The sequence below is a fragment of the Sturnira hondurensis genome, unplaced genomic scaffold, assembly GCF_014824575.4.
Source record: "Sturnira hondurensis isolate 20B ecotype Veracruz unplaced genomic scaffold, ASM1482457v3 Scaffold0000867, whole genome shotgun sequence".
Taxonomy (NCBI): Eukaryota; Metazoa; Chordata; class Mammalia; order Chiroptera; family Phyllostomidae; genus Sturnira; species Sturnira hondurensis.
Window position 1 is genome coordinate 3,495,201 of NW_028073498.1, and position 19,147 is coordinate 3,514,347.

General features: G+C 45.9%; 1 protein-coding gene across 1 annotated transcript in view; it reads right to left on the reverse strand.

The window, feature by feature from the left end:
* Window positions 1-9,790: 9,790 nt before the first annotated feature.
* The window catches only part of ATP1B3 (ATPase Na+/K+ transporting subunit beta 3), a 36,701-nt gene continuing 27,344 nt past the window's right edge, over window positions 9,791-19,147 (reverse strand). Inside the window, exons 5-7 of the mRNA XM_037051487.1 lie at window positions 18,609-18,662; window positions 12,740-12,823; window positions 9,791-10,454 (exon numbers count right to left, since the gene is read on the reverse strand). Of these exons, the coding sequence (XP_036907382.1) occupies window positions 10,281-10,454; window positions 12,740-12,823; window positions 18,609-18,662 (312 nt within the window). The 3' untranslated portion in view covers window positions 9,791-10,280. The remainder of the gene's footprint in view (window positions 10,455-12,739; window positions 12,824-18,608; window positions 18,663-19,147) is intronic.

Consider the following 19,147-nt stretch of genomic DNA (forward strand, 5'->3'; position numbering starts at 1 on the left):
TAGCAGTGCCAGTGGACCCAGTGGACGTGCAAGTCACACAAAAGATGGCAACATAGCACACGGAGAGAGGATAAAAGGGCGACAGGCCGTCATCTGAGACCGGATCATCTGCTCCCCGTGACAGCTCAGAGAGCAGACTGCCACCTCTGTGCCATCCTGGGCTCCCTAACCAGAAAGAGCGTCATGGAAAGACATCCACGAAAACCCACTCTTCCAGAGAAAGTGGGCCAGTGGCTGCTATTTGCACCTGCAGTCTCTCCCACCCGTCGGGGTTCCTCTAGTAAAGCAGCCCCAGGGGCCTGGGGATCCCTGAACCAGGCTGACGTTTGGGGTCTGTGAGATGGAGCCACCAGACTCCAGACGCCTCATTAACACAGCCCCCCAGATAGCTTCGGGGGCTCCTCAAATCACCTGCTTCTTCGCGGGGTCTGACAGTCAAAGTGCCACATGTGGAGTTTCCTCTTCTTTGGTTAACCCTCACCTGAGGATATTTTCTCATTGGTTTTAGAAAGAGGGACAGTGAGAGAGAGAGAAATGTTGATCGGTTGCTTCCTGTATGCACCCTAACTCGGGACAAACCCACAACTCAGGCACGTACCTCCCATCAGGAATAGAACAGGCGACATTTCGCTTTGCGGGACAAAGCTCCAAATAACTAAGCCACCCAGCCAGGGTCCTTGCACTAGTGTTAAACCTTTATAAATACACCTATCGGTATCACAGTATTCTCTTCTAACCAATATGGATTGTTTTTAATATGGATTTTTGACTTCTGCTTTCTATCCCGGCTAACTAACCTTCTTGTACTTTGCAGTTACTTGTTAAGGATCTGATGGGATCTTCTCCACTTTTTTATTGTTTTAGCCTATTTGTACAGTAAGAGCCAGCGTCCTGAAGGTGTGCTTGTAGGCATGTCACTGCCATCCCTTTGGGTGGCTCTGGCCTCACAGGAAGTTACGATCAGTTGTGACTTGTCTCCTCAGAAAGAGGCTCCACCGACCTAGGAGCCCGCCCCATGCACCTGGGGCCAAAGGCGGGCACTGGAGAGCACCCAGACCTCCCTCGGCCCTGGCACCCAGCTCCCAGCAGCCATCGCTCTCCAGGAGGAGCAGGACGGACTCCGCCCCCTGGAGCTGGGGGGGGGGGGGGCGGGCTCGGCCTTGCTGCGCAGGCAGCTGCGGGGCTGTAGCTCCCTGAGGGCAGGGCTTGGTTGTGCTCCTACTGCAGCCCAAGCTCCTGGCCCAGGGCCTGGAGCACTCTGGGGTGCTCAACGAACGTTACAAATAAAAGAACCAAAAATGTAAATAAATAGATGAGCCTATTCCTTCTCACTAAGAACTGCAGCTTTGCAGAGTGTTTCCTTCACATCCAGCCTGCTGACCACCAGCTGCTTACGTTTCATCTAGCTGGGGACAAAATGGGTGCTGCTAAGGACCTTGTTAATGGCCAGGCCTGCAGCATGCCATCTGCAGGAAGCTGGGCCCACGGCTGCAGGCCCTTGTCCTCCCTCGGGGCCCCAGAAAAGAGCAAACCCCCTGAGAACACCATACAGGCTTGCTGTGCAGGGGTGGCCTAGGTAGCTGCAGGCCAGGGTCTCCCAATGGCGGGGGTGGGGGGGTGGGGGGAGGGCACTCCTCCTCAACCTTTAAAGGATATTTCACAGCTGCATGGCATCTACCCCAGGCCTTCCTTCCGCCAGTTCTCACTTCCTCCAGCCTTTGCCCTGGCTCTGAAGTCCAGGCATGGCACTGCCCGAGACGGTACACAGACCCTTGTCTCCCTCGTGGTTCTCAGAGCAGCAGCCGCAGCCGCCCCAGCAGCCCCCTGGGAGCTTGTTAGGAATGTAGAACCTCAGGCCCCAACCCGGTCACTGCTGGATCATCACAGGCAGTTTAAATAGGATCCCCTCAAGAGTCACAGGCACGCTAGGTCTGAGAAGCACTGGGTTGCGGGATATAATCGTCATGGAGAAAATGGCCAAGTTAGTTTTCTATTTGTTGCCATAAGAAATGACTTCAGATGGTACCCCACCTTCCCGTCTCTGTGGTCAGCAGTCTGGGCCCAGTGTGGCTCCGCCGGGCCCTCCTCTGGAGCCTCGGGGGCAGATTCAGTTTCCAGAATTCATTTCCTTCTCAGGTTTTCTGCACGTCCCCCTTCCCCTTCCTGATAGCACCGGTGCATCCAGTGCTCCTCCTACATCAGACTGGATTTCTGCTTCAGGCTCTGGGATCGCTCAGGCCCTCCGCTAATTCGGCATAATCTACTTAAAGGCTAGCTGATTAGTAAGTAACCTTAGCTTTATCTTCAAAGTCCCTCTGGCCACATGGCCTGACACCACATCGGGATTCATCATCCCAGGAGGGTACCCCAAGTGCTCTTTCTTACTATGAATTTGAGAGATAGGTTTAAAAAATTTTTTTAAGAGATGAGGAGGGAAACATTGATTGGTTTGCCTCCTGCACGTTCCTCGACCAGGGGCTGAACCCGCAATCCACGCCCACACCCTGACCAGGAATCAGACCAGGGACCTTCGGCTTCTCAGGATGACACCCAACCGAGCCACACTGGTCAGGGCTACCCTGAGACTGTCCATTTGTTCTCGTGAAGGCTCCTCAGCTTCACGCCCAGGCCACATGGATCCAAAAGGCTGATCTAGGAGACAGTCTCTTAGTGTCTTACGTTGTTTTTCCTGCTGAAACACAGCCCCTCCCAGTCTCCACTCCCCAGTGACTCTTGATTGTTTCTAAAAAGTCCATCCTCCACGGACAGACCCAGCCACTTCTGACGACGGTCAGACTACACTCCAGGCTCCCGAAGGTAAGCCCCGAAGTCCTCCCCGTTAAGTTCTGAAGGTTATAAATGTGGTAGTGTAAGTGGTCTGAGGGCCTTCTTGGACAATGGTCACTGTAATATGAGAAAACTGGTTTGCTCAAAAAGCAGACACATCGCGTTCTAGTCACGCCTGACACCCACCTTCGTGACCGAGGGCATGAGGAAGCCTTCCTGCAGACAGGCTCCCTTCTGGAAGTGCTGGCCACCTTGGAGGGCGATGTTACTGAGCAACACCTGCGGACACTCTGCTCAGAACACAGCTCTGCCAGTGTGGCTACTGGCGGGATTGGGAAAACGGAAATCAGTTTAGCAAACTGTTCCGTTTTCTTTAAGCTCCAGCTTGACAACTTCACTAAAGCAGAAACCAAGTGAAATGAGAAAAATTCCACGTGGACTGCTTCAAATTCACATATCCGTGACACCCACATTCATATAAACCTGCTGCACGAGGCTGGAGACAGATGGTAAAGACTTTGGCTCCTTTCGCCACCCCCGTCGGGTGAGGGGAACACAATTGCTCCCACACAGCAGCCAAGCTGCCCTACACACGCCACTTCCAGGCACCAGGAAGGACCCGCCCCTGCAGCCTGCAAGCTCATGGGAGGGAGGGGGGCGAGCCCTTGGCAGCTGGGCAGCTAGGGCAGCTAACTCGAAGTACTACTTGTTGGCATTGCATGTGAACTTTCTCACTCAATCCCTGCAGCCCTCATGGGTGGCATTCCCCTCAATTTACCGTTAAGAGAACTAAGCTTTTTAAATATATATATTTTATTGATTATGCCAATACAGTTGTTCATTTCCCCCCTTCATTCCCCTCCACCCTGCACACCCCTCCCTCACCATTACCCCCCTTTTGTTTATGTCCATGTGTCACAAGTTCTTTAGATTCTGTATTTCCCATAGTGTTCTTACCCTCCCCCCTATTTTCTACCTACCATCTATGCTACTTATTCTCTGTGCCTTCTGCCCCCCTCTCCTCCTCCCACTCCCCTGTTGCTGACCCTCCATATGATCTCCATTTCTATGGTTCTGCTCCTGATTTACCGGTCCACTTAATTTGCTTTTGTTTTAGGTGTGGTTGTTAATAACTGTGTTGGCTGTCCTTTCACTGTTCATATTGTTTATCTTCTTTTTCTTAGATAAGTCCCTTTAACATTTCCTATAATAAGGGCTTGGTGATGGAACTCTTTGAACTTGACCTCATCTGAGAAGCACTTTATCTGTCCTTCCATTCTAAAGGAAAGCTTTGCTGGATAGAGCAATCTTGGATGTAGGTCCTTGCCTTTCATGACTTGGAATACTTCTTTCCAGCCCCTTCTTGCCTGTAAGGTCTCTTTTAAGAAATCAGCTGACAGTCTGATGGGAACTCCTTTGTTAGGTGACTGTCCCCTTATCTCTTGCTGCTTCTAGAATTCTCTCCTTCATTTTAATCTTGGCTAATGTAATTATGATGTGCCTTGGTGTGTTCCTTCTTGTGTCCAACTTCTTTGGGACTCTCTGAGCTTCCTGGATTTCCTGAAAGTCTATTTCCTTTGCCAGACTGGGGAAGTTCTCCTTTATTATTTGTTCAAATAAGTTTTCCACTGGTTGCCCTTCCTCTTACCCTCTGGTACCCCAATAATTCGGATGTTGGAGTTTAAAAATGTCCTGGAGGTTCCTAGCCTCTCAGTTTTTTGAATTTTTGTTTTTCATTCTTTTCTATTTGGTTATTTCTTTCTTCCTTCTGGTCCATCCCCTTGATTTGAGTCCCAGTTTCCTTTCCATCACTATTGGTTTCCTGTGCATTTCCCTTCATTTCACTTTGTTTAGTCTTCATTTGTCCATCTAATTTGTGACTAAAATCAACCAGTTCTGTGAGCATCCTGATCACCAGTATTTTCAACTGTGCATCTGATAAGTTGGCTATTTCTTGGTCACTTAGAATTATAGGCTCAGGGACTTTGAGTTCTTCTTGAGCCATGTTTTGGTCTGTTCACGCCTATTACATAGTGAGGGGTGGGGCCTTAGGTGTTCACCAGGGTGGGGTCACCCAGGTCGCTGGGTTGTGACACTATATGTGGCGGCAGGTCAGAGAGGGGCAATGACGTTTTGTTCTGCTCTCTCAGATTTCGGTCCCCTCTACTGCTTCCCGCAAGCAAACTGGGCCCCTCTGGTACTGGTTCCTGGGTGTGTGGGCTTGTGCACCCTCCAGGACCCTGGGGGCCTCTCCAACAAACTCTTTGTGAGCCTGGGAGCCTCTCCTGGCACCCCGACCCCCAAAAGTTTTTCCTGAAAGGTTTCCTTAGGCTCCACCGAGGAAGAAATGCCAATCAGCCACAAAGTCAGGCAGTATAGAGCTCTACTGGGGTTTGCACACCCAGGCGAGGTTCTCCAGTCTGCAAAGTAGGGCTGGAGAAGTCACGCCCAAGCAGGGAATGTGGCGGGGTTTTATTTTGGTTGGCTGTCTTCGTGGGAGCTGGGGATTGGTCCCCTTTGAACAAAGCAGCAATATATCATTGGTGGTTCTCCTCAGGCTCGGGTTGCAACATGGATATCCGTTTTGGCAAAGCCTGCCATTTCAGCTCCCTGGTTTGACATCAGCCGTCTTTGCCCGGTTGTAGTTCAGCCGCCATTTTGTCCTACCCCACCCATCCTGACATTTCCAATGGGTGCTTTTAGGCTTTTTAATTCCCATCACTGGGGCCCTGGTTTGCATGGTCTGTCACTGCTCCCTCCTTTGCCTGGTTTATCTGCATGCGAATGTGAGGGCAAATGCCCTCACTGGGTCCGCCCGTTGCTACCCCGCACCTGGAATCGGTCAGGCCACTTTTTCCTGCTCGACCCCTCTCTGCCAACTGCTGACTCCGCCCCTTACCAGTCTGGCTGAATGGTTCGTTGTTTTAAGACTTCTGTACAGTTCAATTTTCTGCCTGGTTTGGTTGCGTTTGTTACTAAATCTTTGTTGTCTTTAAACTTGGTTGTCCTTAAAGTTGGTTGTGTAAGGAGGTAGTGTTTCCACCTACCCCTCCATCTTGGCTGGAAGTAGAACTAAGCTTTTTTAAAGCATCAAACTGTAAATCAGGATTTGGAGCCAACTCTGCCTCCCTCTGACCCTGAACGGTCATGAGCGGACCCCCTGGGAATTTCCCCCCCCCCAGCAGACGCCACACAGCATCTGGATGTCCTCCCCCAGGCTGCATCTTCAGGGACAGGTCCTGTTTAATTTGGATTTTGCGAAGAGGGAAACCCAGTCTTTCTCATCTCACCACATGGGGAAAACCACCAAGAAAGGACAACAGAACTTAAGTCACCGGACGAACTGCACACATTCTGTAACACAGGAGGCCGGAGGCCTGTTGGTCCTTAGTGGGACAGACTACTGCACTGTAACTTGTCACCTACCAGCCATCAGTGACCAAAATGAAAGGGAGTTCACTGTAGAAAAGAATTCCAGCCCTGGCTGGTGTATCTCAGTGGATTGAGCGCGGGCCTGGGAACCAGAGGATCATGGTTCGATTCTCAGTCAGGGCACATGCCTGGGTTGCAGGCCAGTTCCCAGCAGGGGACGCACGAGAGGCAACCATACATTGATATTTCTCTCCCTCTCTCCTTCCCTTCCCCTCTAAAGATAAATAAATAAAATCTTAAAACACACACACACACACACAACTTGGATCTTAAAAAAGAAAGAATTCCAAGTATAACGGCTCAGACGGGAGTCTACAGAAACCAAGACAGAATTTTCCTTGAGCGAGATATATGACATCCTTGCTGAATGAGAAGTCCCAAGTCGACTGACAGTTGATTCCCCATCCACCCATCACTCATTCCCCCAGGAGGCAGAGCTGCCTGTCCTTTGGTCTCTTGTTCGTCAAACTGCAGTTCATGACCAGGCAGCACCGAGGAGGTTGTTGGACACACAGAATCTCTCACAGGGAATCAGAGCTGCATGTGAGACACCCAGTGAGGCTCTGAGGAAAACCTGAGATGTGGCAGGAAAGGACACAAACTGTAACAGGCAGGAAAAGTCGGACTGGTCAACGAAGGTCCAACAGAAGCCAGGCGGAGGCGTGCCCAGATCCCTGATCACCAACGCATGAACGACTTAGTGACCTGCCCGTGTTCCCATTTTTCTCTCTAAAACCCACTCTGGATATCTCAATTCTTATTTCGTGGTCTGAGAACAAGCTTGCTTTCATCTAAGCTCATTAAAAAAATCCTGTCCGAGGATGCCATAGTCCCTCTTTGACCCCGCCCCCACATACAGCGTCACAACCCAGCGACTGAGTTGCCCTGCGCTAGTGAACATTTTAGGGCTCTGATCCTGCTATGGAACAGGCACGAACAACCCGAAAGATGGCACAAGAAAACCTCAAAGTCCAAGAGCCAATAACTCTCAGCGACCAAGAAATTGCCAGCCTCTCAGAAGCACAATTCAGGACACTATTTATCAGGATGCTCACAGAACTGGTAGATTATAGTCACAAATTAGAGGAACAAAGTCACAAATTAGAGGAATATATGAAGGCTAAACTAATTGAAATGAAGGGAGATGCACAGGAAACCAATAGTGATGGAAAGGAAACTGGGACTCAAATCAATGGAATGGACCAGAAGGAAGAACAAAACATCCCACCAGAAAGGAATGAAGAAATGAGAATTCAAAAAAATGAGGAGAGGCTTAGGAACCTCCAGGACATCTTTAAACGTTCCAACATCCGAATTATAGGGGTACCAGAAGGGGGAAAGAAACAGCCACGAGTGGAAAACATATTTGAACAAATAATAAAGGAGAACTTCCCCAGTCTGGCAAAGGAAATAGACTTCCAGGAAATCCAGGAAGCTCAGAGAGTGCCAAAGAAGTTGGACCCAAGAAGGAACACACCAAGGCACATCATAATTACATTAGCCAAGACCAAAATGAAGGAGAGAATCCTAGAAGCAGCAAGGGATAAGGGGACAGTCACCTACAAAGGAGTACCCATCAGACTGTCAGCGGATTTCTCAAAAGAGACCTTACAGGCAAGAAGGGGCTGGAAAGAAGTATTCCAAGTCATGAAATCCAAAGACCTACAGCCAAGATTGCTTTATCCAGCAAAACTTTCATTTAGAATGGAAGGACAGATAAAGTGCTTCTCAGATAAGGTCAAGTTCAAGGAGTTCATCATCACCAAGCCCTTATTATATGAAATGCTAAAGGGACTTATATAAGAAAAAGAAGATGAAAAATATGAACAGTGAAAGGACAGCAAACACACAGTTATTAACAACCACACCTAAAACAAAAGCAAACCAAGAGGACAGCTAGATCAGGAGTGGAACCATAGAAATGAAGAACACATGGAGGGTTAGAAACAGGGGGGTGGGAGGGGGAGAAGGGGGGAGAAGGCACAGAAAATAGCATAGATGGTAGGTAGAAAATAGATAGGGGGGAGGGCGAGAATAGTGGGGGAAATATAGAATCCAAAGAACTTGAGACACGTGGTTATAAACTAAGGGGGGAGAATGGTGGGGGAGGGAGGGTGCCGGTGGAGGGGATTGATGGGGGGGAATAGAACTGTAATGGTATAATCAATAAAATATATTTTAAAAAATCCTGTCCTGTGCAGTATGATACCTCGAAAGATACAACAGAAGTTTAATCATGTATTTAATAATAATTTCACACAAGCCCAAGCTGACAGCAGCGGCGGGTCTGACCCGTCCCCACTGGGCCCACTGCGCTGATGTCCTGGGCGAGCCCACCACGGCGTTCTGGAGCCACAGCATTTATCACCCTTGCTTCGGTCTTGGGAGATAGGACAGAGGGGAAAACCCAAGCCCAGAGAAGGCTTGCCTTAGTAACAACTCCAAGAATCGTTTACTTTAGTTGCAGAGACTTCTACAGTGAAAATCTGTCATCACCAAGACCTCAGTGAGAGCAACGCTGCGGGACGCGAGGCCGTGCGGGCCGGCCGAGGCCCCCAGAGCACTCGAGGCTCTCCAGCCAGTGGTTCCTGAGCCAGCTGGGGTGGGCGGGCCCCACTCCGCCAAACTTGCACCAAAACGAAGAAAACCTCAAAAACACCAGCTTTTCCTAAGGAGAAAATGAAAAATAAGCTTAAAAATAAAAAACCTGGAGAGCATACACTAAGCACACCTTTTTCAAGAGAGGAAACACCTGACATTATGACAAAGAATTGTAACCTTCGAGGAGGAGGAAGTATTTCATGACGCTTACCAAAGAATGCTGAAGTAAAATGCCGTTCGGGTGGGGGTTTGCCATGTTTTCTATTACACAATTCATATTTTTTATTAGAACCCACAGTCTGCCAAATAAAAGCAGTATTTCACAAACTATTATACAATTCAAACATTAGGAATTTAACTGCATTAAGAAACTAGGTGCATATTTACACTGGATAACATATATGCTGTTTCTTTGATATTTAATCTACGGCAGGGGTGTCAAACTCATTTTCACCGGGGACCACATCAGCCTTGCAGCTGCCTTCAAAGGGCCGAATGTAATTTCAACTTCTTAATGGTTAAGGAGTAATTACATTTGTACAGCCCTAAAATTATTTTGGCCCTTTGAAGGCAACCAGGAGACTGATGTGGCCCCTGGTGAAATGGAGCTTGACACCCCTGATCTATGGTTTGAAATACTTTTTTAAAAAAGGTTTTTCTTTATTTTTAGAGAGAGGGGAAGAGAGGGAAGACGACAGGGAGAGAAACATCAATGTGTGGTTGCCTCTAACTTATCCCCAACTAGGGACCTGGCTCGCAACCCAGGCATGTTCCCTGAGTGGGAATCGAACTGGCAATCTTTTGGTTTGCAGGCTGGTGCTCAATCCACTGAGCCACACCAGCCGGGGCTCAAATACTTTTTATAAGTGATTTAGTCCCAGCACCAATAATCCATTCACTTACCTTTTTTTTTAACATGTTATAAAGCAAAAAGTTCATGTTCTTAAAATGATTACACAAAACTCAAGACAACTTTTCAAATCCAATTTTATTTTCTTTTCCTCTTCATACCCAGAACTTCTCCACACACATTTTTGCAGCTGTAAAGTCACTCTGTGTTGGTCAGGTACCATTTCACCCCTAAAACTTTGCTGGCATCAAAATATGACAGTTAACCAGTGTTAAATCTATAAAATATTTACATGGCACAGCACATGAAGCTTTAGACACTTGGCAATTAAACCACATAAAAATAGGACAAGACCCCGTGTTCAGAATCAGATGTTCACAGTCCCCGTCGGGCGACTGTGCAGTGGTTCCCAAAGGCAGCAGAGGCAACAGGCAGTTACTTCAGAGGACATCGAACACTATGACCTGGAAGCACGTTACAGTGTTACCCCAGTGTCATGTACCACCCCACCTCTCTCTCAGGTGGTCTCGTAATTCTAGAATGTCAGGTCCAGCTGATAGAAAATGAAGACAGACAACACAACATTTACTCTGTGGACGCGTTCTAACTCCTACTGTGCATGCATTGTGATTTTGAACATAACCCGTCCTAAAAACTTGTCACGGTCGTCGTGGTTTTTCAGGTTGGGTGAATCAACAATCTTGCACTCGACTGTCGCTTCCTTTGGGGTACTGCTAGCACCAAGGCCGAGCTGGACAGCGACTAAGGGCTGTAGATAGCCCACCTGGTAGGTAAAGAGGGAAAGATATTAACTATTCAAAGTAACGTCATCTACATTTCATCAATAGTTGGCTTACTTCGCAAAATATTAAAACAAAACTTTAATCCACTAAGTAGATCACTTTCCATTCTCCACCTTTCTTACTCGAAACTGGACGTTTGTTTGTTTCCCCCAGTGCGGGTGCGGCTATGGGTCTTCCCCCAGGCGCTGCTGTAACTGTGCCCCGGGGGTTGTGACTACGCTTCAGTATCAGCACTTTCCAGGTGCTCTACAATCCTGGCCCGAACTTCCCCTTTCACTCAAAGTTGCTTCAAAAAGGTTTCAACTCCCTTCCTCTTTGAAAATTTATTTTAGTAATTATATTAATAATTATTGCATTGTGATCAAAGTATCAGTTATAATACATTTCCACTTTATGAAAATTTAGGATGTATTTTCAAAAAGATTTTATTTATTGATTTTTAGAGCGAGGGAAATGAAAGGAGAAAGTGAGAGAAGCATCAACGTGTGAGAGAAACGTCCATCTGCTGCCCCTCGCACGCCCCCAGCCGGGGGGTGGGGCCTGCAAACCAGGCCTGCGCCCTGACAGGAGTCGAACTGGCGATCTTTCGTTTTGCAGGACAATGCTCAAGCAACTGAGCCATGCTGGTAAGGGCTAGAATGGTTTTGTTTTTTTAAATGATAAATGTTTGTGACAGTTCCAGGTGTGCTTGAGGGCATATATTGTATTATTATGTTTGATAAATATGCACAAGATCTGCCTTCCTGACGTTACCTAGGCCTCCCCCACCCCCCGCACACGCCTGCTGTGAAGCCTCATGCAAACACCCTCGGTCGCCGCACTGTCAGTGTGGTGTCCAAATGCAGTCGTCCACTGGAGGGAACTAGGGGCTGACTCAGGGCTAGGACAGGCCAAGTGCAAGGTGGACCTGGAATACGGCGCCAGAAAGGAAGGAAGCGCTCAGACCCGTGCAGGGGAGGGGCATGTCGGAAGGGCAGAGAGGCCGCCCGAATTCCTCCCAGCAGCCAAGTCTGAGACTTTAGCACCACAGTAAGTGATTATAACCCCCTGAGTAAAATAAGAATCCATGAAAATGTACTGATACACATAAATAATAAGCAGCAGAGAAGAAAAAGTTCTCCCTTAGAGCAGAATGCCAACTAGTGAATGGAAAAAGGAGAAATGTGACTAGAAAACAACTGGGAACAGTCCTACTATCGACCAATACATTCAAGAATCAAAAAGTGCTAAGGCTACGGGACAGACAGAACTTTTATAGACTCTCAGAGTATTCTCCCTAGATGGTAATTATTTATGTCAAAGGGGGGAAAGAGTGACTTTACAGGAACCTGGCTCACACGCCCTCAACCAAGTGGTCAAGGTCACCATCACCGCCAGTGGGACCCACCAGCACCATGTCCCTCCTGATCCTCTGTTCTGAGGAGGACATAACACTCCTTCTCAGGCACATCTGCCAAAATGTGCCACCTGCATTTATTCATGAAGACATGAGACAAACCCCAACCACCCGAAAAAGGCCTGCGTGCTTTCTTCTAAGAGTACCAGGGCGCAAATCGGACTGAGGCACTGTTCTGGTCACAGGTGACCGAAGATGTCGATGGCGTGACGGCCGGGGGTCGGAAAACACTTTTCCTTTTCCTATAAAGAACACCAGTGGGACAACAGGCGAATCCCACTAAGGCCTGTCGACAGGACAATAGTACTTTCTTCGTGTTCAATTCCCCTCACGACTGTATTAATGTCACATAAGGTAATGTCCTTATTTCTAGGGAAAAACACTTAAGCATTTAGTATAGAGGCACTGAATTTATAACTTAGTCCCAAATGGTTCAGGGAAAAAACTATATATATATATAAATGGAGACTGTTAAAACAAATGAAATGAAGTATTAACATTTGGGATATCTGGGTAAAGGGTCTATGGAATTTTTTTCTACTGCTCTAGCCAGTTTGACATTATTTTAAAATAAAAAGTTTTATAAGTAAATTATCGCTAGGTAATTTACTTTTTGACTATGTCTCTATCTTCTCGAAACAATCACCTCCTCAATAATGATAGAGATAATAATGGTACTTCCTGCCTGGACTTTGCGATTCGAACAGTAGGCCTGGAACCCCGACTTGTCATCACGTGTGTTTAAAAACCAGAACACACGATGCACAAGTTACACAAGACATGCCTACAGATCCCAGACAAGTGGCACTTTAATACAGATGAGCCCATTTCCCTAGAGTCCCAATCACGTAAAAACTTCTAAATACTTACGTGCAGTTTCTTCCCATAATATGGAAAATATTTTAAGTCTAGATTTCCCGGGGCAGGATGAAGTGATAGAGTTGTGTTTTCACCCTAGAGTTGAAAGCCAACATAAAACAAAATTTTTTTAAGTCACAAAAAAGTTTTTAAAGGTATTTATATTACAGAGTATCAATTACGCACAATATGGGGAAACCGCAAGGCTGCTCCAACTGCACTAATTACAGGTGTGTTTTTGAGAAGAGACTTGCTCATCTTGATTTAAACCTCTTGAAACAAATTATCCTCACTCTTCTTATATTTCCTGAGACACACAGGCTTTTCCATGACGGTACACTCTAACTTACAGCCAGACTGGCTCATGCACTGTCTGTAAAATCTTACTTGCCTTCCAACATCCACGTGCCTGACAGTTCTTTGGCTACCTGGCAGCAGGAACAGACTTCCAGCCAAGAGGGAAGCGTAGGCACATCTACTTTGCCTCCTCGCAAAACCACAAATTTAAAAACAGAAAATAACCAGAACTGTCAGAAAACTGAACTGTGTGGAAGTCTGGCAACCAAGGAGTTACAGAAACATCCATTCAGACTGGTAGGAGGGGTGGAGACGATAGCAAGGCGGTGGCTGGAGGACCAGGCAGGTGAGGTGGTGGCTGGTGGTGCCACACTTCCATACAGATAAACTGGGAGGAACAAGTGGGAAGCAAGACAGACTGCGCAACCCAGGGTTAGAATGCAGGGAAATAAAGCCTCAAAACGCGTGGCTGTAAAAACCTGTGGGGGTTGCAGCAGCAGGAGCAACTCTCAGCCTCACAGGAGAGTTCTTTGGAGAGACCCACAGGGTCCTAGAATGTACACAAAACCACTCATCCGGGAATCAGCACCAGAAGGGCTCAGTTTGCTTGTTGGTAGCAGAGGAAGTGACTGAAAGCCAGCGAACAGCTGAGCAAGAGGCACTGTTCCCTCTGATACCTCTCCAACAGATAGTGCCACACACAATGTAACCATGTAAGTTGCCACCCCCCCCCCCGCCCCCCGTGAATGCCTAAGGCTCTGCCCCTTACTATGTAACAGGTGCATGGAGAGAAAGAAATAGGGCCCAAATGAAAAAAAAAACAAAAAACAAAAAACAGATCAAAGCTCCCAAAACAGAACTAGGCAATGAAGAGATAGCCAACCTATCCGATGCAGAGTTCAACATACTGGTAATCAGGATGCTCAAAGAAATGGTTGAGTATGGTCACAAATAGAGGAAGAAGTGAAGGCTATGCAAAGTGAAATCAAGAAAAATATACAGGCCTTGGCTGGTGTGGCTCAGTGAATTGAGTGCCAGCCTGTGAACCAAAGGGTCACAGGTTTATTCTCAGTCAAGGCACATGACTGAGTTGTGGGCCAGGACCCCAGTAGGGGGCATTCAAGAGGCAACCACACAGAGTCAGGAAAGACAAGGACCTACATCCAAGATTGCTCTATCCAACAAAGCTTTCATTTAGAATGGAAGGGCAGATAAGGTCAAGTTCAAGAAGTTCATCATGATCAAGCCCTTGTATGAAATATTAAAGAGACTTACCTAAGAAAAAGAAGATGGTCAAAAACATGAACAGTAAAATGACAACAAACTCACAACTATCAACAACTGAACAACAATGACAACAACAACAAAATCAACCCAAAAAACAAAAATAAACTAAGGAAACAACTAGAACGGGAACAGACCCACAGAAATGGAGACCACATGGAGGGTTATCAGTAGGGAGTGGGAGGAAGAGAGGGGAAAAGGTACAGAGAATAAGAAGCACAATTGGTAGGTACAAAACAGACAGGGAGAGGATAAGAACAGTGTGGGAAGTGAAGAAGCCAGTGAACCTCTGTGTGTGACCCATGGACATGATCCAAGCAGGGTGAATGCAGGTGGGAGGGGGCGCAGTGTGGAAGGTAATAAAGGGGAGAAAGAAATGGGACAACTATAATAGCGTAATCAATAAAATATACCTAAAGAATAAGAAAGGAAGAAAGAAACACATCAGTGGATTGAGGAGCAATGTGCCCCAATGAACAAAACACTGTTTCCAGACTGGAAAGCGCTGGCGGCCAGCACACAGCGGGGCAGCAGGCCCAAGTTTCAGGTGAGTAGCAGTCGCGACTGCTGTGACCAGAGGAGGAAGTATGGTGACAGGGATGAAAACTATTAGGGAAAATTTAAAGTACTCCAGGCAAAAAACCCCATTCTTAATCAATTTAAACACCACAGTTTGTTTAAATGTTTTTCAGCACATATAAATCAAAAGTATTACGAATCTATTGAAATTACATGCCATATCTTTATAAAAACAGACAAATATGATAAATACACAAATCTAATCACCATCTATAATCCAACTCATTCCTGCTATTTGTTAGCTATTTCTAATACTCTTCTTAATAAGCAATTTATAAAAATTCTCTTATAACATTCCAAGTAGGACTAATTTTAATGATTGTAATTTTAACATACTAGATAACATAGACAATGATTAAAATCAGTGGCAAGTTTACTAAGTAAAATAAAACATTACTAAATGCCCAAGTTCCTAAACTGAGTATACTAACGTCTACTTTTGAAAGCGCACACATGAAACACCACAGCTTATTTCGCTAACAGTCATGCAGCACAGGGACCCGGGTGGCAGGGAAGCTAGGACAGAGGACAGAGCGGGGAGACCACAGCGAGGGCCAGTGCTTACAACCAACCCACCGCCATGGGGACAGCGCAGAGGGTAATGGGGCTGAGAGAATTATAGGCCATGTTACACCCACTTTTCCAATACTACCCTAGCACTGTACTTACTTTAAAAAAAATACCATTTTATATCAGAGAAAAAATAACTGCTTTAATATGAGTGCTTTTCTGCAATGTTTTTTTTTTAAAGATTTTATTTATTTATCTTTAGAGGGGAAGGGAAGGAGAGAGGGAGAGAAATATCAATGTATGGTTGCCTCTCGTGCGTCCCCTGCTGGGAACTGGCCTGCAATCCAGCCAGGCATGTGCCCTGACTGGGAATCGAACCGTGGTGGTTGGTTCAAAGGCCTGCACTAAATCCACTGAGCTACACCAGCCAGGGCTGCACTGCTTTTGTATAAACTACTTTTCCTTAATATGAGCTTAAATTCACAGAAACAAGAGATGTTCCCCCAAATGTAAAGGGCTTCCTTTGGGTTAGTTTATTTCAGTGTGAATTTCCATCCAGATACCACACTTCACTGGTATCTACCTCATTCATTGAGGCCTGACCACCCACAGGAGGGCAGGATCAGTTATGGGGGTGAGCTGAGGCTCTGGGCAATGGTCCCAGGCTCGAGGTTACCCAGGTGTGACAGACTCTTACCTGTTCTCTTGGTTTCTACCTGAACCCCAATGTTGGCAGGCTTTTACTTAAACTTGTACTTTATACCTTCTGTGAAAACAAGCATTCGGAAATTGTGAAATACTGAAACGTGTGTCTGAATAATGATGTGCTACTTCAGGGTAAAGTGTGCCTGTCACGGATTCCTAAGTACACACAATGGGACCGCACTAGAAACTACAAGGACTAAGTACAAAAGTTTATTAACCGCCACCAAGGTCTACTGGAAACAAAATAAAATTTTAAAATTAATATATTTTGTTTCTTTTGCACAATCACCACGCATAAACTATTTAAAGAATACACACCAAATGTCCTAAGCAGTGATCATCTCTGGACACTTTTTTCTCTTGTATTTTTCTAAATTTCCTCAAATGAACATGATTCACTTTCGTAAGAAAATGAAACACCAATACAGCAAATGACACAGACATGTTAAAGGCTGCCTGTCCAGAGCAGCCCCACCACCGGCACCTGGCAGGGAACGCTCCCATCGGCTTCACAGGGACGGGCACTAACACTGCTTTGTGACCAGCCTGGGAGTAAAGTGCAAAGTTTTACAAGCCCTTCTTCTAATTTTGTGTGCTTTTCCTAAAAACAAAAACACCCCTAAACTAAATGGACCCCATCTGTTGTCATTAGTTTATATACTTTATACATAACAAAAACAATCTGAAATCTGAGTAATCAGACCATGATTTTTCATTAACATTTTCCCCAATTATTCTAAATGCAAAGGATACAGAATAAGTAACAAGGAGAAAAATCCACCTAAAACCCTAAGGGATGAATTGCATGGAGGTATTTTGTACTGGCCAAAGGTTTATAAAACAGAAATCTTTGGGAAGGGCTGTTTTCAGCTTTTGTCTCCATGGCCTCCAGGCATGTGAGTTTCCCCTTCTGGGTGGTGCGGCTCTGGAGACCCACCCTCCAAGCTTATTGATGTGGTTCGCTCAAGTGCAACAGCAGAAGCTCCGGCACATGGCTGCACTGTCGTGAAATTAGCACTTGTGCGTGGCTGAAGCCTAGCACCCAAGCTTCAGGAACTTTCTACTGGGAAGACTTGCAAGCAAGGAGGTTCCTGGGAGTTACACAACACTGCTTCTAAATGCAGCTTAGAGCTGGAATGTCTTCCTTCGTCTCAAGACAGAACAGTATATGCTCGCTAGCTTTTTAAAAGGATTTGTTTATCAAGTAAAGCTTGGTTTCGATATAGCATCTGGTCTTAAGTGAGATTCTGGCTTCTTATTCAAGTGTCCTGCTGAGCTGAATATGGCACAAAGAGATAAAGTGGCCTGCCTATGGTCACGTATGTACACCTCAACCCAGGTGAGGAACCGTAAACTCCCCAATGTTGTGCTGTACTACTCACAAGGGAGTAAGCGCCCTAACACAGATGCTCTAAAGTTGGATCCACAGAGTGTGGGTCCCAGGCCAGCAGCATCACCATCAGCTGGACACTTAAGGTAAAAATGCAAATTCTGACCACCCCAGACCAACAGAGTCAGAAACTTCAGGCATGGGAATCAGTAAGCTCTCCAAGTGATTCTGATGCATGACTGAATTAGGGAACCACGGAGCAAGTGTCTGCCCAAACAAGAAATCCATTCATGGTTAAAACAAAGTACTGTTTTTCTTCTTCCACAAACAACAACAGAAGTGATTTCATTGTAACCTTTCAACTGAAATACTTCAGATGTACAATTGAAGTTGGAATGTTAATATTTTGCACAATGACAGAATTAAATTTAGAGCTTCAGTTTCTCCTCAGAGCTCTTACCAATGGTTGACATATTTGTCTTAGCTGAACTTGCAGCACAGAGAGAAACTAAAGTAACTATGAGATGAAGGCTGCACAGCACACTCGAAAGAAATGAAGAAGAACAATGCTTCCACCTCGAGGAAAACCTACTGTGTTTCATTAAATCTCAGATGCACTGATATACACTACTTTATGTACTATTAAGACAAAAAAAAATCTTATGATAAGACATCATTAATTGTAGGCCGACCACAATTTCAGCGTTATTAAGCCAAAGAAAAAAGTGAATCTTAGAAAATAAAATACGGTATGTGGAGCTGTAAAGACAATGTGTGTGAAATCAAATGCACGTGGTAAACAAGTCTTTTTAAATGATCATGAGCAAAGAGAGAAGGGCCGCCCACAAAGTTCGGTGAAATGTTATTCCTCCAGGAATGCCACTATAGAGCAGGGTCCCCGACCCTGGGGTGGCGGAGCAGGGCTGGTCAGTGGCCCGTTAGGAGTGAGTGAGCTTACTGCCTGAGCTCCACTCCCCGCCCCCCAACCCCCACCATGGAAAAACTGTCTTCCACGAAACTGATCCTGGTGCCACAAAGGTTGGGGACCGCTGCTACAGAGGACTTTAAAAATGTGCCAAGGAAGGAAAAAATAAATGACTAATATTCATCAGACTTTTAAAGTATTAAGGCCCACTAAAGCATTGACAAAAGTTGGGTTATTTTTTAAATACTAACCTTAGAAATAGAGCATTCTATCCTTGGTCTTCCTTGAGGCTTTAATCCAATTATCTAAGAAAAAAAATACTGATTGATTGAAACATCACAAATGTATACATCGGACCTTTCACTGCTGGGGACCAGAGGGCAAGGTCGAACAGTAGCTCTGTATATTAAAAGCCTGTTACCTGTGCCTTTTATGCTGACTATTTTAGAGAATTCAAATGGACTTTTCAATACAATAATCTTACCAACTATCTTATTACTGTACTGGGCCAATCTAGGAAATAAGTCAGTTACCAAAGAATCGACCAAAGCACAGTATTACACTTGGTACCCTTAAACAGAAACCTTTTTTAATTCCATTACTTACATGACCAAATAATTAAAGCAAATAATTACTGCAGAACTGCAGAGGCATAATATAATTAACTGTTCTTCACGAAAATGTTAGGTCACGTCCTGGCTGGGTAGCTCCATTGAATAAGCACTGTCCCAATACACCAAGGTTGTGGGTTCAATCCCTGGTCAGGGCATGTACAAGAAGCAATCAATGA